A 21982-nucleotide genomic window follows, 5' to 3' on the forward strand; every position below is an offset into this window, starting at 1 on the left:
CTTTTGATCTGAGTTTACCTTTGTGAATACTGAAAACTTACAGAAGTGCAAGTTTACCTTTGTGAATCGGGCCCTTTGATTGTATTGATTAGTGTGCTGGCCTCAATGCTAAAACTTTGTTCTCTTTCTCTTAGGATGATATGATGGAGGACACTCCACTCTCCCTCTACAGTTACTAGAGAATGCGGTTGGAACATCATGTCGCATGTGGAACCCCGTGACCTCTGCACACACGCCCTCCTCGCCTGGCATCATTTGAACTGGAGAGAGATTGGCCAACATCTCTTTGACTGACAGCTGACCTAACTCTCGCCTTGTCTTCACGTTCTTGCGTGTGCGACACATCCAAGGGGCGTTGGTTCATATGTTTCAATTGTGGGTGGGTGAAAGGGAACAGGGGTAGGCTAAAGGGAAAATAAAAAGTGCAATTTGTGACAATCATCGAACAATCAAATGAGGCAAGTTCTAAGACGTTTCAAAGCAAATATGTTGTGTTTATTTGGTTGCTGTATCAAAATGTTCAGAGAGAACCTTACTGCTTGGAGATTTATATTTAGGAAAGGGTAATTTAAAGTGAAAGAAACCAGTAATCTGACCTAGTTTCTGCCTTTTGTGGGCGTCTGCACTGAGTTGGCTTGTTTAACACTTACTGGGCGTTGAGGTCGTCGTCTTATAGTCCGAGCCCGATGAGACGGGCTTCAGGTAACTTGTAAATCCTAAGACATCAAACACTTGAATTACAGAGTGAGCAAGAGGTGGCAGAATCACAGCTCAAAACAAAGTCAGCTCTAAACCAAGACATCAACACTAGAATTAGTAAAGAACGAGCAAGAGGTGGCGAACTCCAAACTTGAAACAGAAAGGGAGCCCTAAACCTAAGACATCAAACACTTGGATTATAGACCAAGGAAGAGGTGGCAGAATCCAAGCTCCAAACAGAAGCACTTCATATATTTCCCCGAATTAGTGGAGTAGGGTCTACTGCTTAACCCTGCCAGAACACTGTGCTTCAGTCCTTGTCTGCGGCAGTCCTCTCCTGAGAAGAGGGAACAAGCCGCAAACCTGTCCAGGCTTCAGTAGTTTTGACTTGTAATCCCAGCATCATCCTCCAAGTTGTCCACCTCAGGAAATTCAAAAGGTTTCATGAGATGACTTGTTACTACAAATCTGAGCATTGACCTAATTGGGAATGAGGAAAGCCCTTCAAGCCGCTGTCACATGGCCTCTTAGACCTGGCGGTTTATGAACTTCGGGCTAACATTCTTGGATATACCCCGTTCTCCTACCCTCTATAACTCCCCCTCCCCGATGACTAAAGTGAGTAAAATCTGCAAATGAAGAGTCTGACAATGAGTAACTCAGTCAAGTTGTGGACTTAGCAGGCCTTAAGTTCTGACCTTCGACAGCCAGCTTCACTATGAGTATCGATCAACTGTCTTTGACAGTTAGGACAAAGGTATAAGGCGGGAGCATCTGCAGATGAGGGGCTAGCAGATAGAATAAAAATGGTTACCTTACCTCTTTGGTCAAAGATGAATATGGCACCAATGTTGTGTGTAAATGCCACACACCTGCCAGAGGTTGTTGTTAGGCAAGAAGAAACTTCTTTAGTTGAAGGACTAACTCAATTTTGCCCTGATTTTTTTTTAATTCTAACCAAAAACCATCCGATGGAATAACTTACAGGTTCGATCACAACTTTCAGCTCTACATAGCTCCAATACACAGAAAACCACACACCAGAAGCAGCACGCTGAAAAAAGTAACTTTTTAAAACAAATTCAGGAATATTTGTAAACAAGTAGGTTTGAAGAGGTGCATTAAGCACCTATGAAGACACAGTGGCCACGATTACAAGAACAGTCAGAAAATGACTACATACAATGGTCACAACAGAACCTTGGACTATACAGTATGCTTCATGATCCCACATACGTGATTCACTCCTCATGGCTGAGAGGGCCTTCATTTCCTCACTCCCACACTGGCTGAGTAACTTTCTACATCAGTGAGCTGGATGCAGGTTATTGTGAACGGATGCATATTTTGTTGCCGTATTTGCCCCACTTTTTACCCTTGGGCCACTGACGGTCCGAAGCTTGACTTGAAGCGGACAACGATTATACGGAGCGATCTGCATGGGTGCCATGGAACTTGCAATCACATAAGTTTTGAACTAATGATATACTAATCCACAGGTCCTGTGAGCCTCTGATCCTACATCTCAACCAAAATATCCGCTTTATATCGAATTTGTAGAGCGAGAACTATTTCCACAGCCCTCATTCAAAAAACAAATTATCTAATATCAAAGGTTTTTGCAAACCACTCCGGCACAGTCTTTCGTATGCTGCCTGCAAAATCTCATCTTACTTTAAATGAATTCGGTCACTGTGCTGGTTTGACACAGATCCTTTCCTTTTATTTAGTCTGTGTATGACAGTATAGGTGCTGCTTCTGACATACGCATTAGGCTTTGGGTCCACCCCTTTCAACCGTTGACTTTTTACCAGCCTCTTTGGCCACTGGCTTCAGACTTTCAGTCAGAGCAGCTTACCTCATGGTACTGGCTGCTTGAGTGTATCTTTCTGCCTCCAATGGAGTGCATGCATTGCTATGCATGGGGGACCATTTGACATCTCTCTCCGTTACTCTCTTTTGACTCCGCATTGCTAGCACATGTACAAATGAACATTTGTGCATACATGTTGTTACTTATTAAACCCAGAGCTACTGGCTTTACAATGCTTGTTCGTTGTATTGCGATCAATGACAAATAGCATTGGCAAAAGCTGCCATCAGTGAAGATGTCTTTGCCTCTGTTGGTATTTGGCCACACACCAAACGTATCCTAGAAGAACACATTGCCCATAAAATTAGACCTCGGTAGTACTTCCGCAGAAGACTGGTCTTGTTTGTGGCACCCGTATGGGCCAATCTATAAGACTCGGGTATCTAGAAGTGCCTTAGTCCATCAGTCACAAGAGATCAGGCTCTAACCAAGCAGGGTAGAAACTTTCCTTTGCGGACTAACACTGGGTGCACTTGTTTGTCAATAGAAGGCCTTCTTAATTTCCATTTTGGTGATTTCGCAAGAGTGCTGCCCACGCACATTCCACTCCAAAGGTTTTAAGAGGAGCAAGAATATGGCCTACATAACTTCTGCCATGAAGATGTATATCCTGATTCACTAAAGGTGTGCACTTGTATGATGCAAAGCGGCTCCAATAATAGCAGTTGAAAGGGTCAACTTTTCTGAGAAGAACCCATTCTGCGCTGAAAGCTGATCTTTGTGCAGAAGCCTACCCTTTTTGCACCATATCCTTGTCCATGTATGCAAGGGTACATATTTGGAGCAGGCCAGGCTTTAAAGGCTTGCCTCAAACCCTAACCCAAGTGCAAGAAAGGGATTAAGCAGCATATCGCATGAAATACCTATGTGTAATTAATCGTAAAACCTCATCCTACCCATCTGATCCTTGTGCTGCTGTCCACTCATAGGAATTTGGACAGGAAGATGTACAAATCTCTGGATAGACAGTGCTGGCTCACCTTCGCCCCCTAGCATCAGGCTGAGTAGAACAGCCAGATTTCGCACAAGTGCCACAGATTACGCCATAGGCAGGCAAATTACGTAGTCTGGTACAGCACTATTTTCTCCATTTAATGCAATGTAGCACTGCAGTTCTTTATGCAGTGCACCATGGTGAGGGACGGGAAACCTAAGCTCTCGTGAGAATCCAAATCCAAACCTGCTTATCTTCCACCCTCAGGCTTCTAGACTGGGACAGATCAGCTTTACGGCACACATGCACCAGGTCTGTACTTTCAGATCCTAGTCGGAGTGCTCTCACTAGAAGACTCTGTGACAAAACCCTTATAATGCCACAATCATCAGCTGTATCCACTGTCCTTTCTGGTTTAGTATCATCTGCTGATAACTTGACACAAGCACACGAAATGTACCCACTCTTCCATCGAGTCTTTTTCTTCATATTAGAAAGTGTCCAGATTATGTATTTACTATCATTAAGATGTTCCAAGGGTCAATAGATCACATCCTTTTATGAAAACTTGAAGTTCTTAACCTTTTGATAAATATTTTATATAAATCACAAACAAAACAATGTACAAAGCTCAAACGTTTAATGGAAACGCTGGAGCTATTCAAAATTTAGATTTTTAAAAGCCAAAGTGATCTGCTTGGGCATTGCATATCGCGTAGTCTTTCCTTGATATTAATGCATCCCCTCTTTGTTGAAGTACACTGGTGCATCCATCGAGGCCCCAGTCAGCTATGCTAATGTACTTGCCCTGCTGCCATGAATCAAGCTAAGGATTCCAAAAAGGGGACCTATTTACGAGCCCCGTTGCGCCCCTCTAGCGCCACGCAATGTGGTGCAAGTGCAATGCAATTCAAAAATGAGATTAAGGGAGCTCCGTTGCCTTACTCTGCCAGGGAGGCGTTTTGAAGGGTGTTGTATGGATGTTCGCAGTGCAACATCCATGGATTTTGATGCATTCCTGGATTTCCCGGAAGCAGGAGACCTGGGGATGCACCAAAAAAACTACACCTCCTCAGGTGTGGCGTAACAAAGAGAAATATGTTTATTTCACCTAGTTTATTGTCCCTCATTCTATGTGTGCTGCCTTCTGCAGTCCACATAAAAGAGGAAAATGCCGCAGGCTATTGATTTTGTTCAGGAAGGTGCCCCTTCTTGCACAAACATTATCCTCCTCAGAACGCAGGCACCCTCCTGTCATGCAGCACAGCAAGGCGACTTGCTGTGCTGCATGACAATGTCGTAAACATGCCCCTTAATTTTAAGTTTTCAAACTAGACACATACCCTCTGTAGTCCACGAACCACAGGGTAAGGACTGCTGATGTAGATCCTGGGGTGGAGGAAGGGGAGTAAATGCTGATCTCGAACTGTTGTGCAATAAACCCCCAAAAAAACAAAAACAGGACTCCAAGGCAGGACCTTTACTAACATTTTGAAAAAGAGAAATTCATTTCAATAGAGTAACAATGTATAGGGCATCTTCAGGTGTATTTTTCTTAAATATACACATAAGATGTTAAAAAAATTAATAGACCTAATTAATCATAAAAAAGAACAACCCATATCTCAGTTCCTATCAAAACTTTTTCATTTTTCTAAAAAATAAAATAAAAACAATCTGAACTGTATATAATTAGCACTCCTTAAGACTGCACTGCACAGATAAGTTTTTTTAATTTAATGGTAGTTTTGCATTTTGACCCCTACACAGTTCACTTTGCTTGTTTCCTTCTTAACCTGCAAGTAGAAATGTGGTGTATTTTAGGTATAGTGCTCCTCTTTCACATTGTCTCAGACAAAGTAGCTGAGACTTGAGATGTGCTCTTCGTAGTCGATTTGTGTGTTGGAATTGTACTAATGCACCTTTTTCGCAGGAACAATTAGAAGGTTTTCAATAGAAGCAAATGTTGTAATAAATGATTTCTAAGACTACACACTTTGGTGGGTGGAGGCTAGGCCTATTCACAGTCTAAATTGAGGTCAGGCTAGCGTGTGTGGCCCGGGAATATGGCGACAGGTGCAGTGGAATTATTCTGGCAGAGGTGGCCAAGCTGGTGCACAGGATTTGCACAGGGGCAAGTTTGGTGTCCATCACATGTCATGGAGGCTTTGGCCCTACCTTGACCAGAGTGATCAGGGACCATGCCTGATTTTCAGGCGTAAAGGTGGAGTTGGGGTTCTTACTCCACAGGCGCATGTTGAGCCACACATTCTAGGGGAAGATTAGGTGACCAAGGTCTTTGACAATACCTCTGTTGCTCAGAGTATGATTCCTCAGGTAAAATAGACCGCATTTGATGTATGGGTCTCTGCTGCTCAAGTGCAGAGTAGTACGACCACCACACCCCAGTACCTTCGATGTGCACTTTAACTGGAGAAAAACCAAGAATAAGGTATTCAAATTAAGGACAACGTGTTATTAATGCACAAACAAAGCAAGGACAAATATAACAGGATAAATGATGAGCAAAGAAAAGACCATTTGGGTGTACGTCATGTGTAAAATGACCTTGTACGCACTTTCAGGGCTGAGCGGGTCCTTCTGCCGCTCTGGCATTTCTCCAGTAGGCTGGGGAGCTGCTGTCACTGCACGATGGGCTGCCAAGACCCAACCATGCCCCTATGGTCCTAATATCACGGCCTCTAGCTGTGGCTGGTTTGATTATTTTTGCCAGGGCTGATTTTGGTTTCCAGTCTAGCACTGCACACCTTTTTTCGGAGCCCCACAGCCAAAGTTTTGTTAGAATAAAATATAAAAAATTATTTTGTTCAAACTTTAAGTTCATGCACAGGAATAGTTACATTCAAAACCAGTTTAAATGTTTTTATACAACAGCATTTTTTTTTAAAATAAAAAAAGCTTTAACCTTTTGTGTATAGTTTATTGTGAAATGTTTCCTTGTGTCCAAGAGAGGCTGTTTGCACTAAGTATTTTACCTTCTACAAGGTGTTTGTCATTCATCCTTCAGAGATGTAAATTCAAGTAGGGTTCAGAGCATTGATATTTCAGTGACTTTGCTTACTTTTCTTACATGTTGAAAATAAAGCTTTATTTTCCCCCTCAATGTTGCTTGTGCTGTACTTTTTAAAGCCTGATGACATCAATGTAATATGGTAAATAATGAAGGTCAGGTTAGATTCCGAATAAGTACGGTCTCAAGTTTGTCATGTACCGCTTGTCATATTCAACATCTTTCCATAGTAGGAATCACAGGCTTACGAAATACCATGAAGATCTGTTTTGCTTAGACAGCCAAAAAGTGATTGATGGAAATACCTAAATCAATCGTATCCACTACTTTGGACAGAAACAAAAGAAGTCCAGACTGCCAGAACACAGCACCCCGAGAGCTCCAAAGTTCAGCTTCCTGGATTCATCAAAGGCTTGCAAGCTTTGCTAAAGAAAGTACAGCAAGTGCACACCAGGAACTCCTGTTCTGACAACACTGCTATTGAATTCCCATGCCTGGGGTTAAAGGTCGCTGAAGTTGAGTTCAGGTGCACCATCAGAAAGTCTTTCCAGATCATTGCTTAAGTCTCTTCCGTCTAAGTCGTAATCATCCAGATCACTGTCGAGCTCTGGTCGGGGTTCCGTTTCCAGGTCTGAGCTGGTTCTGGGTGAAACTTGAACACCTACAAAGACAATATAGGTAAATTACTACACATGCAGTTAGCGGGGGCATTAGGAGGCACAGCTCAACCACCAGTGTAACAAACCTTTCTGCTACTTTTCAATTGGGCACATGATAACATGATGCAGCGCTCTTCTAGGCACCCTAAATCTACATTTTGTTAATATATCATAAACTAGCAGCCCGTCTCGACGTTGTCCGGGTATGAATTGGTGCCAGCCAGTAGTATATTGTTTTGTGAGATTTCGTTTTGACAGCAATTCTTATCTGTGACAGGCCTGTGAAACGCTGCGATTCACAGTGCACTGCTGATGCACATAAGAGTGCGCGTTCAATAGTGTGTGAACTCGAGTTGCCCTACTTTATTTTTCCTTGAAATATTATATAGCGCGAACTCGACAACATGGCATGAGCACAATTTACATTACAGAAAAACACATTCATTTGTGGTAGGCACGAGGACACAAAGCGATTTGCCTGGAATCACAGGATGTTGAGCTGATGCCGAGATTCGAATGTAAAAGTTCGCAATTCTAGAACTTGTGGCGGGAGGTGTGCCTAAAAGTGTACGTCGGTGCTGGCCATCAATGAGAGAGACCTGTGCATTTTTCAAATCGGTGGTGAAAAAATATGAGTATGTTTCTGGAGATGTGGGCCGCCGTGCCACCAATGTACTTACCGGGGGAGGATAAACACCCATTATTCGGCAACTTTCTTTCCGCATACCATCGCTCCGCATACTTTCATTACGAAAGTACCATGACTCCGCAATGCCATTATAACGCATGGCATTACATTTTATATGCTTTTACCACGCATACATTTACAACGAAATTCGTTGTAAATGCATGAATGGTAAAAGCATTTATTTTTAATGTTTGGATAAAGTAAGTATGGGTATAGGGGTATATGTTTTGGGGTAGTAAGATATATGTTTTAGGGTGTTTGGGTATTTTAAGGGTTCAGATATTTTTTCCATTTATTGCATTTGTATCGTGCATAAATCACCCTAAGGTCTCAGAGCGCTCGCAGGCAAAGGAACCTCATGTCCATCGCACCCAGGAGAGTAGAGGGAGCTCATCTGGCTAGAAAAGCCAAGTCTTTAGCTGTCTTCGGAACTTCACATGGTCAGGCTCTAGCCTGATCTGAATGGGGAGAGAGTTCCAGGCTTCTGGGGCGGTTTTACTGAAAGCTCTGCCACCATTTCTGACTGTCCGAACTCTGGGTACAGAGAGAAGGGCCTTGCTGGAAGAGCGTAGCGTTCTGACTGGGACGTGGGCCTTGAGCTTGTGTTCAAGATAGACAGGTCCTTGACCATTTACAGATTTATGGACTAGGCAGCATAATTTAAACTTTATGCGCTTTTGTATGGGTAGCCAGTGTAAGGTCTGGAGGCAGGGGGCTGAGGGGGGTACGGGGGGGTAGATCAAGTACTAGCCTAGCGGCAGTGTTTTGAAGGACCTGCAGTCGATTCAGTAGGGTTGAGTTGATGGCTGAGAAAAGAGCATTTCCATAGTCTATCCTGTTAACAATGAGTCCTTGGACTAAGGGCATACATGCTGAATGTGGGATCCATTTGAGGATCTTCTTCAAGCTGCGCATCAGGCCGTAGCTGTTACCCACGGTTTTTCTGATGTGTTCGGACATTGTTAGCTTATCGTCTATGGTTACTCCAAGGTTCCTGACAGAGGGCTTGGGGACTGGGCAGGGACCGAGGGAAGCTGGCCACCAATCTGGTGACCAGATTTTGTCTGCTTTGCCGTACAGCATGACCTCTGTCTTTCCTGCGTTCATCATAAGGTAGTTCCCGGTCATCCATTCTTGTATGCTGACCATACAGTTTTTGAACCTCATTTTTGTATCATCAGGGTTTTGATTGATGGTGATGAGGATTTGAGTATCGTCGGCATAAGATACGGTTCCAAAACCATGAGCTCTGATAATCTTCGTAAGGGGGGAGACATATATATTAACAAGCATTTACAATGCAACGGTTTCGCCTCTTGAAAAGTTAGAGCTATTGGCATTGTAAATGACAAAATTTTGATTTATGTGTTGGTTTTGAATACAGATAAATAAATGGCATTGTCACTTACATTGGCAATAGCTTAATCTCTCGCAAATGTGAGACCTATGGTACCCTACTGGACGAGCTCAGCAGGCAGCAATTACTTGCAGACGAGTTCTATAACACAACAGCGCTGTAAATGACAAGCGTTATTATCGCGGGCGGTTGTGGTACGCATTTTATCCAGTCAAGAACGGTTTGCTTTTGTATAAATAAAACAAACAAAGCCGTTGTAATTGTGTAGCAGATCTAAGCTACCAGACAGGACGTACTGGGAGAATAAACTTTCAAATAGTTTGAAACTTTAGTATGCCGTTGGCGCAAAGACAGCCAGCCCATCTGCAGATATGTTGTGTCTGTCGCGTTGTGTGTAACTGGAAATGACATGGCATGGATGTAACTTCTGCAGCAAGTATTCAAATCTCAATATATGTATGGATTATTCAGACATACAGAGAGGGGAGGCTGAGACTTACACCGAGTATATATAGCTATATAGGCCCATACACCTATAGATCTGAGTGGTAACCTATGTGCCCCATTAGTTAGTCAAACATCTCATTTATTTCCTGACTCGCGTCTCTCTATGATAATCGAGTCAATTTTACAGGTTCTGGCACGACAAAGACATTAGCGTTAAATACTTTGCGGCTACATTCGCCCCCTTGCCATGCAACCTGCTCGATCGAGATTAAGGAAAGGGAATTTCTAATGTTTTCCCCATGGAGGAAAAAAGCACAGGAGAAGTTACACGATTTATACTCTGGCAGAGAATTCTTCCACTAGGGAGAAATTCTGCGTGTGCCCGTTGTACACGTGTTGTCACACCTGGGAATATGAAACCAAGATCTATTTTAGAAAATACTCCTTGAATAGCCTAAAAAAAAAATCGGAAACAGGCTGAAAATATGAGAATCGTTCTCCGTTGGTACATTTCCAACTTGTTTCCCAAATCAATCAAATGAATAAAATCGAATATCAGAATAATCTATATGGCAAGAAACTGAGCGATGTAATGGAAATAAAAAAAACTGTGGAGCTACTGAGGTCAGCTTTTGCGGGCTCACATCAGATGAAAGAAGCCACATTGAAAAGATGTATTACTGAGAAACTATTATGCCAGGGGATTTTACCACTATTGTCACATACCGGTTGTAGGCCAACTACCTTTTATCCAAGACACAGAACAGAAAACAATTACGAGGAACGAGCACAAAGCACACACACAACACTTTCACGACGCTACAAAATGCAATCTAAATCAATGAAAGGGAAACAAATGGACAAAAAGAACAGACTGCTGCTCCTGGGAAGCAAAATAAAGCCGGTGTTCAAACGTTTCTGTATTTATTTAAAACACTGACCAGATGAAACAAGCATTTGCAATGCAATAGGTCTCGTATTTGCGAGATTTTGAGAGCTACTGGCATTCTAAATGACAATGCCTTTAATTTATGTGTTTTGACAACCTGCAAGCGGTGCATAAAACACACCCTTTCTACTTGTAGTCCTTGTTGACTTAATAGCACCAAGAGATTTTGTTTTGGTAGTGTTTGTTAACGCTATACGAATGTTCATTTAAAAATAATTGCATTAATAATGATTATAATTATTAATATGAAGGAGGCTCTTCCTGTACTGAGACTAATGGAAGCTTGTCTGCTACGGTTTGTGCTGTATCCTGGTGTGTGAGAGAAACAAGCAGTGCTGCTGTCAGTGCTGGAATATTCGACGTGAGGGAAGCTTGCACAGCTGCTGCCTGTGTTGTAACTGTTCTCTATGCAGGGGATGGTGTTGGGGTGGGGGCAGTGTGTGTGTGTGCGCGTGCACCCTGCTGCTGCCTGTGCTGCACCGGTTATGCAAGGGATGCTTGCACTGATGCTGCCTGTGCTATATCTGTGCATGTGCATGTGTGTGTGTGAGTGTGAGAGAGAAGAAACAAGTAGAACTTCTGTCTGAGCTTTACATGTTTTATGTGTGAGGGAAGCTTGCACTGCTGCTGCCTGTGCTGTACCTGTTCCATGTGTGAGGGAAGCTTGCACTGCTGCTGCTTGTGCTGTACCTGCTCCGTGTGTGAGGGAAGCTTGCACTGCTGCTGCCTGTGCTGTACCTGCTCTGTGTGTGTTGGAAGCTTGCACTGCTGCTGCCTGTGTTGTACCTGTTCTATGTGTGTTGGAAGTTTGCACTGCTGCTGCCTGTGCTGTACCTGCTCTGTGTGTGAGGGAAGCTTGCACTGCTCCTGCCTGTGCTGTACCTGTTCCGTGTGTGAGGGAAGCTTGCACTGCTGCTGGTGCTGTACCTGCTCCGTGTGTGAGAGAAGCTTACACTGCTGCTGCCTGTGCTGTGCCTGCTCTGTGTGTGAGGGAAGCTTGCACTGCTGCTGCCTGTGCTGTGCCTGCTCTGTGTGTGAGGGAAGCTTGCACTGCTGCCGCCTGTGCTGTACATGCTCTGTGTGAGGGAAGCTTGCACTGCTGCCACCTGTGTTGTACCTGCTCTGTGTGTGAGGGAAGCTTGCACTGCTGCTGCCTGTGCTGTCCCTGCTGTGTGTGTGAGGGAAGCTTGCACTGCTGCCGCCTGTGCTGTACCTGTTCAGTGTGTGAGGGAAGCTTGCACTGCTGCCGCCTGTGCTGTACCTGCTCTGTGTGTGAGGGAAGCTTGCACTGCTGCCGCCTGTGCTGTACCTGCTCCGTGTGTGAGGGAAGCTTGCACTGCTGCTGCCTGTGCTGTACCTGCTCCGTGTGGGAGGGAAGCTTGCTCTGCTCCTCCCTGTGCTGTACCTGCTCCGTGTGTGAGGGAAGCTTGCACTGCTGCTGCCTGTGCTGTACCTGTCCTATGCGTGAGGGAAGCTTGCACTGCTGCTGCCTGTGCTGTACCTGCTAGACGTTGACAGCTGTTGAAAGGGAGAATAGATTTGATTAATTTTTTTATTTACTTTATGCGTTTTTATATAGCGCGGACTTTACCCGAAGGTGTCAAAGCGCTTCACAATGGGAACAGTAGCGTTACATGAGGAGAAAATTACAAGTGGACGTGTTACAAAAGCAAACGTTACATTGCATGAGGCAAAGATGACAATTGTGCATGTGCCAAAAGCAAACAAAATACAAGAGGTAGCAAGCGATACGTTACAAGAGGAAAAGGTGACATGTGTGCAATTACAAGTAGAGGTAAAAAAAAAGGCAGATAAGACCAGGGAGACATGGACGAGAAGGAAGACACTGGAGAAGAGACGGAGCAAGAAAAGTCCAGCCTCTGTCTTTCTAAAGAGTGTTGTTGGCTGGCTTGACAGATCGCAAGCTGCAGTAGCCCCCTAGTTCTCTTTTGATGCAGTGAACGCCTCTCATGTCAACATATGATCCAGTAATGAGACCTGTGCCCTATAATCTTCACAATCCAGCTTACTTCCCACGGGACCTTCCTCTAATGTCGTCTGCCTCTTCCGATCACCGATTCACCTATTAAGTAAAGACTTTGAACTTCTCACTAATTACAGGGAACTTTCAAGCCGTTGGTGGAAGAAAACTTTTAAAGCAAATGTATGCTTTTCCTTTCTACCTACGGGCACACGGGGAGGGGGGGCGGGTACGGACAGCGGGAGGGGGCGGGCGGGAACGGCGCATGGACAGCGGGAGGGGGGGCGGGAACGGACAGCGGGAGGGGGGGGGGCGGGAAAGGAACGCACTCACCTGGACTTCTTCCGGCGGCCGTGGACGGCATAATGACGGACACAAACACCCCAAAAAAAAATGAAACTCCGCCCACCGCATGATTGTTTTTAATTCATGTTCTGAAACTGTCACTTCTAACTATTGCTAATATATGCACTGATACAACCTAATATACTAAAGTTAAACGCGCTGACTTGTTAAAGGAATACACTCTTAAAGCTCTTTATCATTTTTTCCAGGGTTTTTGATGCACAGTTTGTGCGCCAAATACGTTGATGGCTCGAGTTGTGTTCTGGCTCTTAAAGCCAAGTCCGAGCCCTGGCTCGGTTCGCCCTATGTGCTCTCATTATTAATCTGCGGACTTCTAGTAATAAGTACTGGTGCGTACACATGTACCGAACTGGCCTATGGGGCCCATAGCAGAGCGGGATGGATGATTCCACACTGGTGAATGCTGGGAGGGACTCTAGCTCTTATGGGGGGAGGGGGGGGAAGCTGTAATCGCCGTTGGATGAGGAGCACACGAAATGTAGACATGAAGTAGCAGATCTCATTTGTGGTTAAATGTCGTCTGTCACAATCATAAAGAGCTTCCGGGTCAAGCTGTGCTGAGTGTGTACATGTGCAAAACTCGGAGGTGACTGAAATGTATTGGCTTCTCATGCATTATCGCCGAATGTAGCATCATTGGTGTGTTGTGAAGTCACAACTATGGATAAAGGACTGTATCGCATGATGATATGATGGTATTGTGTCCGTGTGGCTGCGCCTTCTCTTTTGCTTCTAAGCGCCCGCTGATTGACAGAGAGGTCGCACAATCACTCAGCGAGCAGGATACCGGTGAAACGTACTCACCCCTCACTTCCTGCACAGCGGCAGTCTCGAGCTCACCATGACATGACTAGATGACGTATCAGGACTTCGTGCACCACACGAAACTATTCCCATAGAAGTTATTTCCTACAAACGCACACCTTGCAACCAAAGCTGCAACCGCCTGCAGTCACTCCTGACAGGGCCTCCCTGGTTACAGGGACGCGTTGTACAAGCCCTAACTAACATAACAAAGGCATAGCATAGCATCTACTCTGTAGGTACTAAGACACATTTCAATCAGTGTGGCGCACCTTACATAAATGACTGTGTAATATCATTATGGGGGTGCAGTGCTCCAGAAGCAGAGGGCTTGGGCGAGGTCACCCCGGCTTCAAGCAGCGATTATTCCATTAAGTCCAGACCGCAGGCCCATCTGCGCCATCAGGCCTGGGTGTGTGATTCCATGGCTGTCTGCGGGGAGGGGGGGGAGGGGCTGCATTAGCACTCGGTGTGTGATTCCATGAGGGGAGCTTCCAGGTCACTTGTCTGCATTACAGTAATGGCTGCTGAGCCTGGCTGGGTGTGTTGGTAGCTGAGACCTCCTCCCCCAAACACAACTTACAATACAATATCAGGCCTGTGAGTTCTTTGGCCAGGGGTGTCTTCCCTGCACGGTACACTTGTGCCATTACTATGTCCCATTCTGTGTCTTATTTTGTATTTCCTGCTTCGTGTCTTTCATTCCGTACCGGTGTCTAGCAATCTAATGATCTCTTCTCTTTATCGCTCTCTCCCTCTTCCTCCCTATCTCTCCCTCGATATTTCTCAGTCACTTTCACTCTTATCCCGTCCAAACCTCGTGTCTGGCTCGGGCGCTCTAGTTATTGCTTCTTCTCTCTCTCTCTCTGCCTACCTTTCGCCCATCTCAGCCTCTTTGCATCTCTCTCTGGATCCCTCTCTTCCCCGTCTACCGCTTCCTTCTCCGTCTCTCTCTGTCACGGTCCCAAGCTAACTTGGTCTAGTTCCCTCCTCCGCCCTCCTTCTTTCATGCCTCTCCGGTCATCTCTGGCCTTCTACTCCCTGTATCTTGCTATTTGTTTCTCTCCTTTCCCATCTCGCTCTAATTACCACTCACTCTGTTTGTCTCTCTTACTCTGCCCCGTCTTATTACTCCGTTCTCCCCCTTTCTGTGCTGCTCTCCCGAGCTCCCCTTCATTTTTGTCTCCCTTGTCCCTCTCGCTGGTATTGTTCCCTCATTCTCTCCCGTTCTCTGCCTGTCTTGCTGTGTATCGTTTCCTTCCTGTTTGCTTGCATCCATCTCTCTGCCTTTCTGACTCTCTCGCAGTGCCTGTCGCCTCCCCTGCTCCCGTCTCTGTTTTCCTGTCTCTCGGAGCTGCCACCGAGTCCTCCCTCAGCCTTCATTCATTCACTCCGCTCTCTGCTTCTTTCAATTACATCATTCCCGTTTCTCTCTTTGTTCACCCCCCCAACCCTCTCCCATGGCCCCTCCCTCCCCGAGCAATGGACCTAGATGACTTTGAGAGGGTTGAGCCCTGGGGGAGCCTCATCCTATTAGAGGGGGACGAGGGGGGGAGTCTGGGTATGTGGTACAAGGCCTGGGGCAGTATGCAAGTCCCGCCTGCGGGTTTCAGAGGGCGGAATCACCGTCTGAAGAGCCGGGGTCAGAGAGAGCAGGAGGCGAAATAAACTGTATGAGGAGACAGAGCACGAGTTGCAGGTCCGGCTCTCTGAATGAGCCGGAAGGTGGGGAGCAGAAGGCAGGATCATTGCACGAGGGGTCAGCAGGAGTGGCCTTACTGTTGAGCACCTACGGGCACACGGGGAGGGGGGGGCGGGAACGGACAGCGGGAGGGGAGGGGGGGGGGTGGGAACGGACAGCCACAGAAGAGCAGCGAGGGCGCAGCACTCCACTTCGGCCAAAGGCTTTTCCAAAATGAGGAAAACATCACGGGACAAAAAAAAAAAAAAGTACACGCCCACAGCCACATGACGTCAGAAGTGGGTGGAGAGGGAAAAAAATGCAGGAACGCCCACGAATCTGGTCCGGCCATGACGGACAGATCTCTGTTCCAATGGCTAGCCTCCATTTATGGAGCTAGCCAATGGAACAGAGGGCAACAGAGGGCGGATTCAAGTGTCCCTTATACTGAAGACTACAGATTTCTCTGGAGGCGGAGCTAAAAGCTCCGTGCTCCAGCGAAACCTAAAAAGGGTCGGGCTCAATATGGATCCCTGTGGGACACCCTTGTCACTTTCATAGAAAACGGAAGAATGCGAGCCTATCTGGACCCTGGACCGCCTGTTGCCGAGATAGCTTGTCAGCCACTGAAGTGCGGCACCTTCGACACCAACCTCCGCAAGGTGCTCTAACAGAACGCGATGCGAGATGGTGTCGAAGGACGCAGAGAGGTCCAGCAGGATCAATATAGCCGATTGTTTAGAGTCCAAGGACAATCTTATGTTGTCCACGACCTCAAGCAGGGCTGTTTCAGTACTGTGGAATGCCCTGAATCCGGATTGGGAAGGATCAAGGAGTTTGTTGGACTCAAGGTGGGTGATAAGCTGTTTATTTATTAGAGCCTCCATAGATTTTCTAAACAATGGTAGAAGGGAGATTGGTCGATAATTGACTAGTTGGCCCGGTCCGCTGTAGGCTTTTTTAAAATAGGCCTGATTACTGCCTCCTTCCAGTGCTTAGGGACGGAGCAGTGGAGTAGGGATTGATTGAAGATGTTGGTTAAGATGGGGATCAGTACTGGGGAGATTTTGGATATAACTTGCGGATAGGCAGGATCTCCCGGGGCTCCAGACTTCATTTTCAGCAGGGTTTGGTTCACCTCATTTTCTAAAAAAGGGTGAAAACTCTCTTAGCGTGACAGTATGGTCGTTGTATCCATTGGCGTCTGGGGCAGTGATCTGGTCTGTTGTCGTTTGCTGGGGAAAGCGTTTGTGAACGACATTGACTTTCTCATGAAAATAAGAGGCTACAGATTCTACCCAGTCCTTGGTATCGGGGGGCACCTGCTGCGATCCTGTTGGATTAGTGAATTCCTTAACAATGTTAAAGAGTTCTCTTTGTGAGTTGGCCGCTGATGCGATCCTGTTGCCTAGGTAAACTTTTTTTGCCTCAGCTATGTCCTTCATATACTGCCGATGTGCGGCTTTATATGTTTCCCTGTCTTTGACACTTTTTGTGTGTCGCCATTTCCTTTCTGCCATCCTGGTAGAGTATTTCGTTTGCTTCAGCTCTGGCGTAAACCAAGGCGAATTGTTTTTCAGAGGTTTGGATTCTCGTGCCGGTGCTATGTCATCTAATGCGAGAGTAATTGCCGATTCAAGTTTCATGGCAGCTAGGCTAGGGTTAGTGCTCTTAGAAATGGTAGGAGGGGAAAAGTTGGCGGCAAAGGCAGCCAGGGTGATCTTACTCCATGGCCTGCTCTTTTTCAGCTTGGTCTGGCGAGTTGCCAAGGCCTGGGTGCCGTTTATGGCAAATTTTATAATGAAATGGTCCGACCAAAAGACTGGGTCGGTCTGTGTGATCGCTACCTTTGGGGAGTTGGTACAAACAAAGTCGAGAGTGTGGCCGGCTACATGGGTTGGACCTGTTGGGAGTAGGCATACCTGTAGAGCATCCAGGTTTGTAGTTAGGTCTATGGTATGGGGATCAAGGGCTTGCTCGAGATGGTAATTAACATCTCCTAGTAGAAGAAATTTTCCTGTGGCGAGAGCATATGGCGCAATTGCTTCCACTAATTTCTCCGGGAAATGAGTCTTGGGTCCGGGGGGCCTATAAATAAGGGCTATCTTCCATGATTCTTTATTGCCCACAGTCATAGTGGCAATGAGCATCTCGCCCCAACATTCGAGGTAGGAGTCATTTATATAGATTTTTATAGATGACTTGTGAATTATGGGCGTCCACCCCCTTTTTTATTGCCAGGGCGGTCAAGCCTATGTATTGTGTATGCTGGGGGCAGGCAGAGCTACTGCAATGTCTGGCGCGGATGACTCCTGCAGCCAGGTTTCCGTTACAAACATCGCGTCTGGTTTTACAGAATCCAGGAGCGCCCAAATTTGTAGTGAGTGCTTAGCCATTGATCTAGCATTGCAGTATAGACAGACTAGATCTGACTGAGGTTTAGAGGCGTGGTCTGTATGGCGGGATTTTTGTGTTGGTACTTTGATTATAGTTGATTTGGGTTGGGCGCTAGGGGGGCTGGGCTGTAGAGATAGGTCGTTTGAGAGGATTAAGACTGTGTAGTTCTGAGCTTGTGTACCTGATGTTTCCCATTTCGCCGTGAAGGCAGGAGGCGGGGGCGGCGGATGAACGGGCAGGGTCCCTGGCGTCTGGAGTCGGCCGGGAGCGGACGGGCGCAGACGGGCTTGCCTTTGGCGCGCCGCTGCACGCGTCCGCTCGCGCACTGGGCTTTGTAAGGCCAGTGGGCGGGACCTGCAAGCGTGGGACTGAGGCTAGGACGCTAACCCTGTTTGTTCCAGGGAAGGCGGCACCTCCAAAGATGGTGTAATCCCCTCCGCACAAACAGCACAAGCCGCGACGGAACAGGGGGCACCGTAATCAGGTAAACAGCTGATAGATAGAGCGCAGTGCTACAAGAGATGCGTTTGTAATCAACGATGTGCAAAATAGCAATTTTTAAGGCTACAACAATTAAAGCTATACAACAGTAAAAGAGTTAAAAAGATTGTTTTTTCTTAAAAATACAGCGTGAGCAACCTCGATCCTCAAATGAGTCGGATCTGAGGGTTTCTTGCCTGCGCGCTTCTGCTCGGCGCACTGGGCTTTGTAGGGCCAGTGGGCGGGACCTGCAAGCGTGGGACTGAGGCTAGGACGCTAACCCTGTTTGTTCCAGGGAAGGTGGCACCTCCAAAGATGGTGTGATCCCCTCCGCACAAACGGCACAAGCCGCGACGGAACAGGGGGCACCGTAATCAGGTAAACAGCTGATAGATAGAGCGCAGTGCTACAAGAGATGCGTTTGTAATCAACGATGTGCAAAATAGCAATTTTTAAGGCTACAACAATTAAAGCTATACAACAGTAAAAGAGTTAAAAGGATTGTTTTTTCTTAAAAATACAGCGTGAGCAACCTCGATCCTCAAATGAGTCAGATCTGAGGGTTTCTTGCCTGCGCGCGTCCGCTTGGCGCACTGGGCTTTGTAGGGCCAGTGGGCGGGACCTGCAAGCATGGGACTGAGGCTAGGACGCTAACCCTGTTTGTTCCAGGGAAGGCGGCACCTCCAAAGATGGTGTAATCCCCTCCGCACAAACGGCACAAGCCGCGACGGAACAGGGGGCACCGTAATCAGGTAAACAGCTAATAGATAGAGCGCAGTGCTACAAGAGATGTGTTTGTAATCAACGATCAACGATGTGCAAAATAGCAAATTTTAAGGCTACAAAAATTAAAGCTATACAACAGTAAAAGTTAAAAGGATTGGTTTTTCTTAAAAATACAGCGTAAGCAACCTCGATCCTCAAATGAGTCGGATCTGAAGGTTTCTTGCCTGCCTGATATAGTTTTGGTTATGGGGTACAGGGGTAGGTTTAGGGATAGGTATGGGTTTTGGGGTACAGGGGTATTTTTAGGGTTCAGGGCTAGGTTTGGGTTTTGGGGTATTTTTAGGGTTCAGGGGTAGGTTTGGGTTTTGGGGTACAGGGGTATTTTAAGAGTTCAGGGTTAGGTTTGGGTTTTGGGGTACGGGGGTATTTTTAGGGTTCAGGGCTAGGTTTGGGTTTTGGGGTACAGGGGTATTTTAAGGTTCAGGGGTAGGTTTGGGTTTTGGGGTACAGGGTTATTTTTATGGTTCAGGGCTAGGTTTGGGTTTTGGGGTACAGGGGCATTTTTAGGGTTCAGGGGTAGGTTTGGGTTTTGAGGTACAGGGGTATTAGGGTTTAGGGATAGGTTTGGGTTTTGGGGTACAGGGTATATTTATAGGGTTAAGATGGGTTAGTGTTTAAGGGTGTTGGGGTATTTTAAGGAGTAAGGGTGGGTTATGATTATGGGGTGCAGGGGTATTTAAAGGGAGCAGGGTGGACACCCGGAGCTGGAATGTACAGAACCTGGGAAGAAAAAACAATGAAATATTTGGCACAACGCTTGCTTTTTTTCCCCTGTAATCCCGCACACGCCCAGGCCCCCAGCACACGATATGAGACATGGCATGAAGGGCGGAATGTAAAAACAACAGTTGATGGACAGAATGCAGAACAATGCCATACATTCACCCCAGTACAGAGATCTGGGCCTAAATCCATCGTTTTTTTGCACTCCACACCACCCCAGTTCAGACATGGCCGTATGCAAATCAGCCTTGTCCCTGTGCCTCATGGGAACAGTCCAGCCCAAACTGCCAAGCCATGTCTTTCCTGGACCGGAATCAAGCATCCTAGGACCTAGGAATCAAGCATCCTAGGGCCGGTTTCTTCAGCCAGGATAGCTTGACTCCAGTGGTGTGGAGAGCATGGGATTCACGTCTGAGCATACCCATCCCACTCGGGGTGACAAATGCAAAAACAACAGTTGATGGACAGAATGCAGAACAATGTCATACATTCACCCCAGTACAGAGATCTGGGCCTAAATCCATCGTTTTTTGCATTGCACACTACCCCTGTTCAGACATGGCCATATGCAATCAGCCTTGACCCTGTGCCTCATGGGAAGAGTCCAGCCCGAACTGCCAAGCCATGTCTTTCCTGGACGGGAATCAAGCATCCTAAGACAGGTTTCTGGCTATCAGCCATCTTCAGCCAGGATAGCTTGACTCCAGTGGTGTGGAGAGCATGGGACTCACGTCTGAGCATACCCATCCCACTAGGGGTGACAAATGCAAAAACAGTTGATGGACAGAATGCAGAACAATATCATACATTTGCCCCAGTACAGAAATTTGGGCCTAAACCCATCGTTTTTTTGCACTCCACGCCACCCCAATTCAGACATGGCCATATGCAAATCAGCCTTGACCCTGTGCCTCATGGGAACAGTCCAGCCTGAACTGCGAAGCCATGTCTTTCCTGGACCAGAATCAACCATTCTAAGACCTGTTTCTGGCTATCAGCCATCTTCAACCAGGATAGCTTGACTCCAGTGGTGTGGAGAGCATGGGACTTGCGTCTGAGCATACCCATCTCACTCGGGGTGACAAATGCAAAAACAACAGTTGATGGACAGAATGCAGAACAATGTCATACATTCACCCCAGTACAGAGATCTGGGCCTAAATCCATTGTTTTTTTTGCACTCCACGCCACCCCAGTTCAGACATGGCCCTATGCAAATCAGCCTTGACCCTGTGCCTCATGGGAACAGTCCAGCCCGAAGGGCAGATTGTACCACACGCCCCCAGCGTTTGTCACGCCCCCCAGCACACGCCCACAGCACAATGCAGACACGCCCACAAGGGACTACTTTGCTGGCACGGTTCTTTTACCTTTTAAATGTATATGGTGGGCGTCTGCGTAGCCTATGTCCTTCTGCTGCAACTGCCCTTTCCAACGCTGTATTGGGTGTTGTGAGGTTTGGGCTCTCTCTTTATTATATTAGTATGGATATGGAATTTCCGGTCTATCCTGAATCCCTTTCTATAGACTGTTACCAGCAACTTGAGCCCTGATGATGAACAGTGGTGGAAGCGGCCATAGTCCTCATAGATCCCCAGTAGAATACAAACACTGTCATCTCCACACTTCCCTTCACCTGGAGTTACAGAACAGATCTGTTACCTGTCCATCACTACTTCGATGAATGTGAGCATGTTCACCACCTTCTTGCAAATATGGCCTCCCTCGTGCTTGCCCAATTCTGTCTCTTTCCACACCAGATCCTCCTTACACCAGACAGCCACACTCCACACACAGTCCGCCTCATGAGCTCTCAAACCCACAGTGAGAATAACATGACATCTCTGCTTTGCTATTCAGGGTATGCCATAGGCCAAATAAACACATTGGAACTGATTTTCTTAGGAGGCCTGGGCAGAATTTTGATTACACCAGAGTAATTTAGATAATTCCGCACTACTCTTTGATGCTACTGTCCTCAATGCCACTCAAAGTACAGGTGGCTCTGTGACCACGAGTTCTGTACCCTCTGCCACTCCTCTGAGTACATCGCATGTAAATCTTGCCTTACCTTACCATTCGGTTGAAAAAGACTCCCTGACACCGACAGGGGAGGTGCTAGGCGCA

The 21982-nt window shown here is 46.5% G+C and overlaps 2 protein-coding genes across 8 annotated transcripts in view; one reads left to right on the forward strand and one right to left on the reverse strand.

Moving 5' to 3' along the window:
- LOC144802263 (uncharacterized) overlaps positions 1 to 6630 on the forward strand; it is a 252421-nt gene extending 245791 nt beyond the window's left edge. The window contains exon 5 of the mRNA XM_078671800.1: positions 135 to 6630. Within this exon, the coding sequence (XP_078527926.1) occupies positions 135 to 179 (45 nt within the window). The 3' untranslated portion in view covers positions 180 to 6630. The remainder of the gene's footprint in view (positions 1 to 134) is intronic.
- Positions 5900 to 21982, reverse strand: part of LOC144802186 (uncharacterized) — a 259636-nt gene continuing 243553 nt past the window's right edge. For all 7 annotated transcript variants that reach the window (XM_078671796.1, XM_078671793.1, XM_078671794.1 and 4 more), the window contains exon 12: positions 5900 to 7198. In XM_078671796.1, the coding sequence (XP_078527922.1) occupies positions 7038 to 7198 (161 nt within the window). In that variant the 3' untranslated portion in view covers positions 5900 to 7037. The remainder of the gene's footprint in view (positions 7199 to 21982) is intronic.

The sequence above is a fragment of the Lissotriton helveticus genome, chromosome 1_2 (assembly GCF_964261635.1).
Source record: "Lissotriton helveticus chromosome 1_2, aLisHel1.1, whole genome shotgun sequence".
Classification (NCBI taxonomy): Eukaryota; Metazoa; Chordata; class Amphibia; order Caudata; family Salamandridae; genus Lissotriton; species Lissotriton helveticus.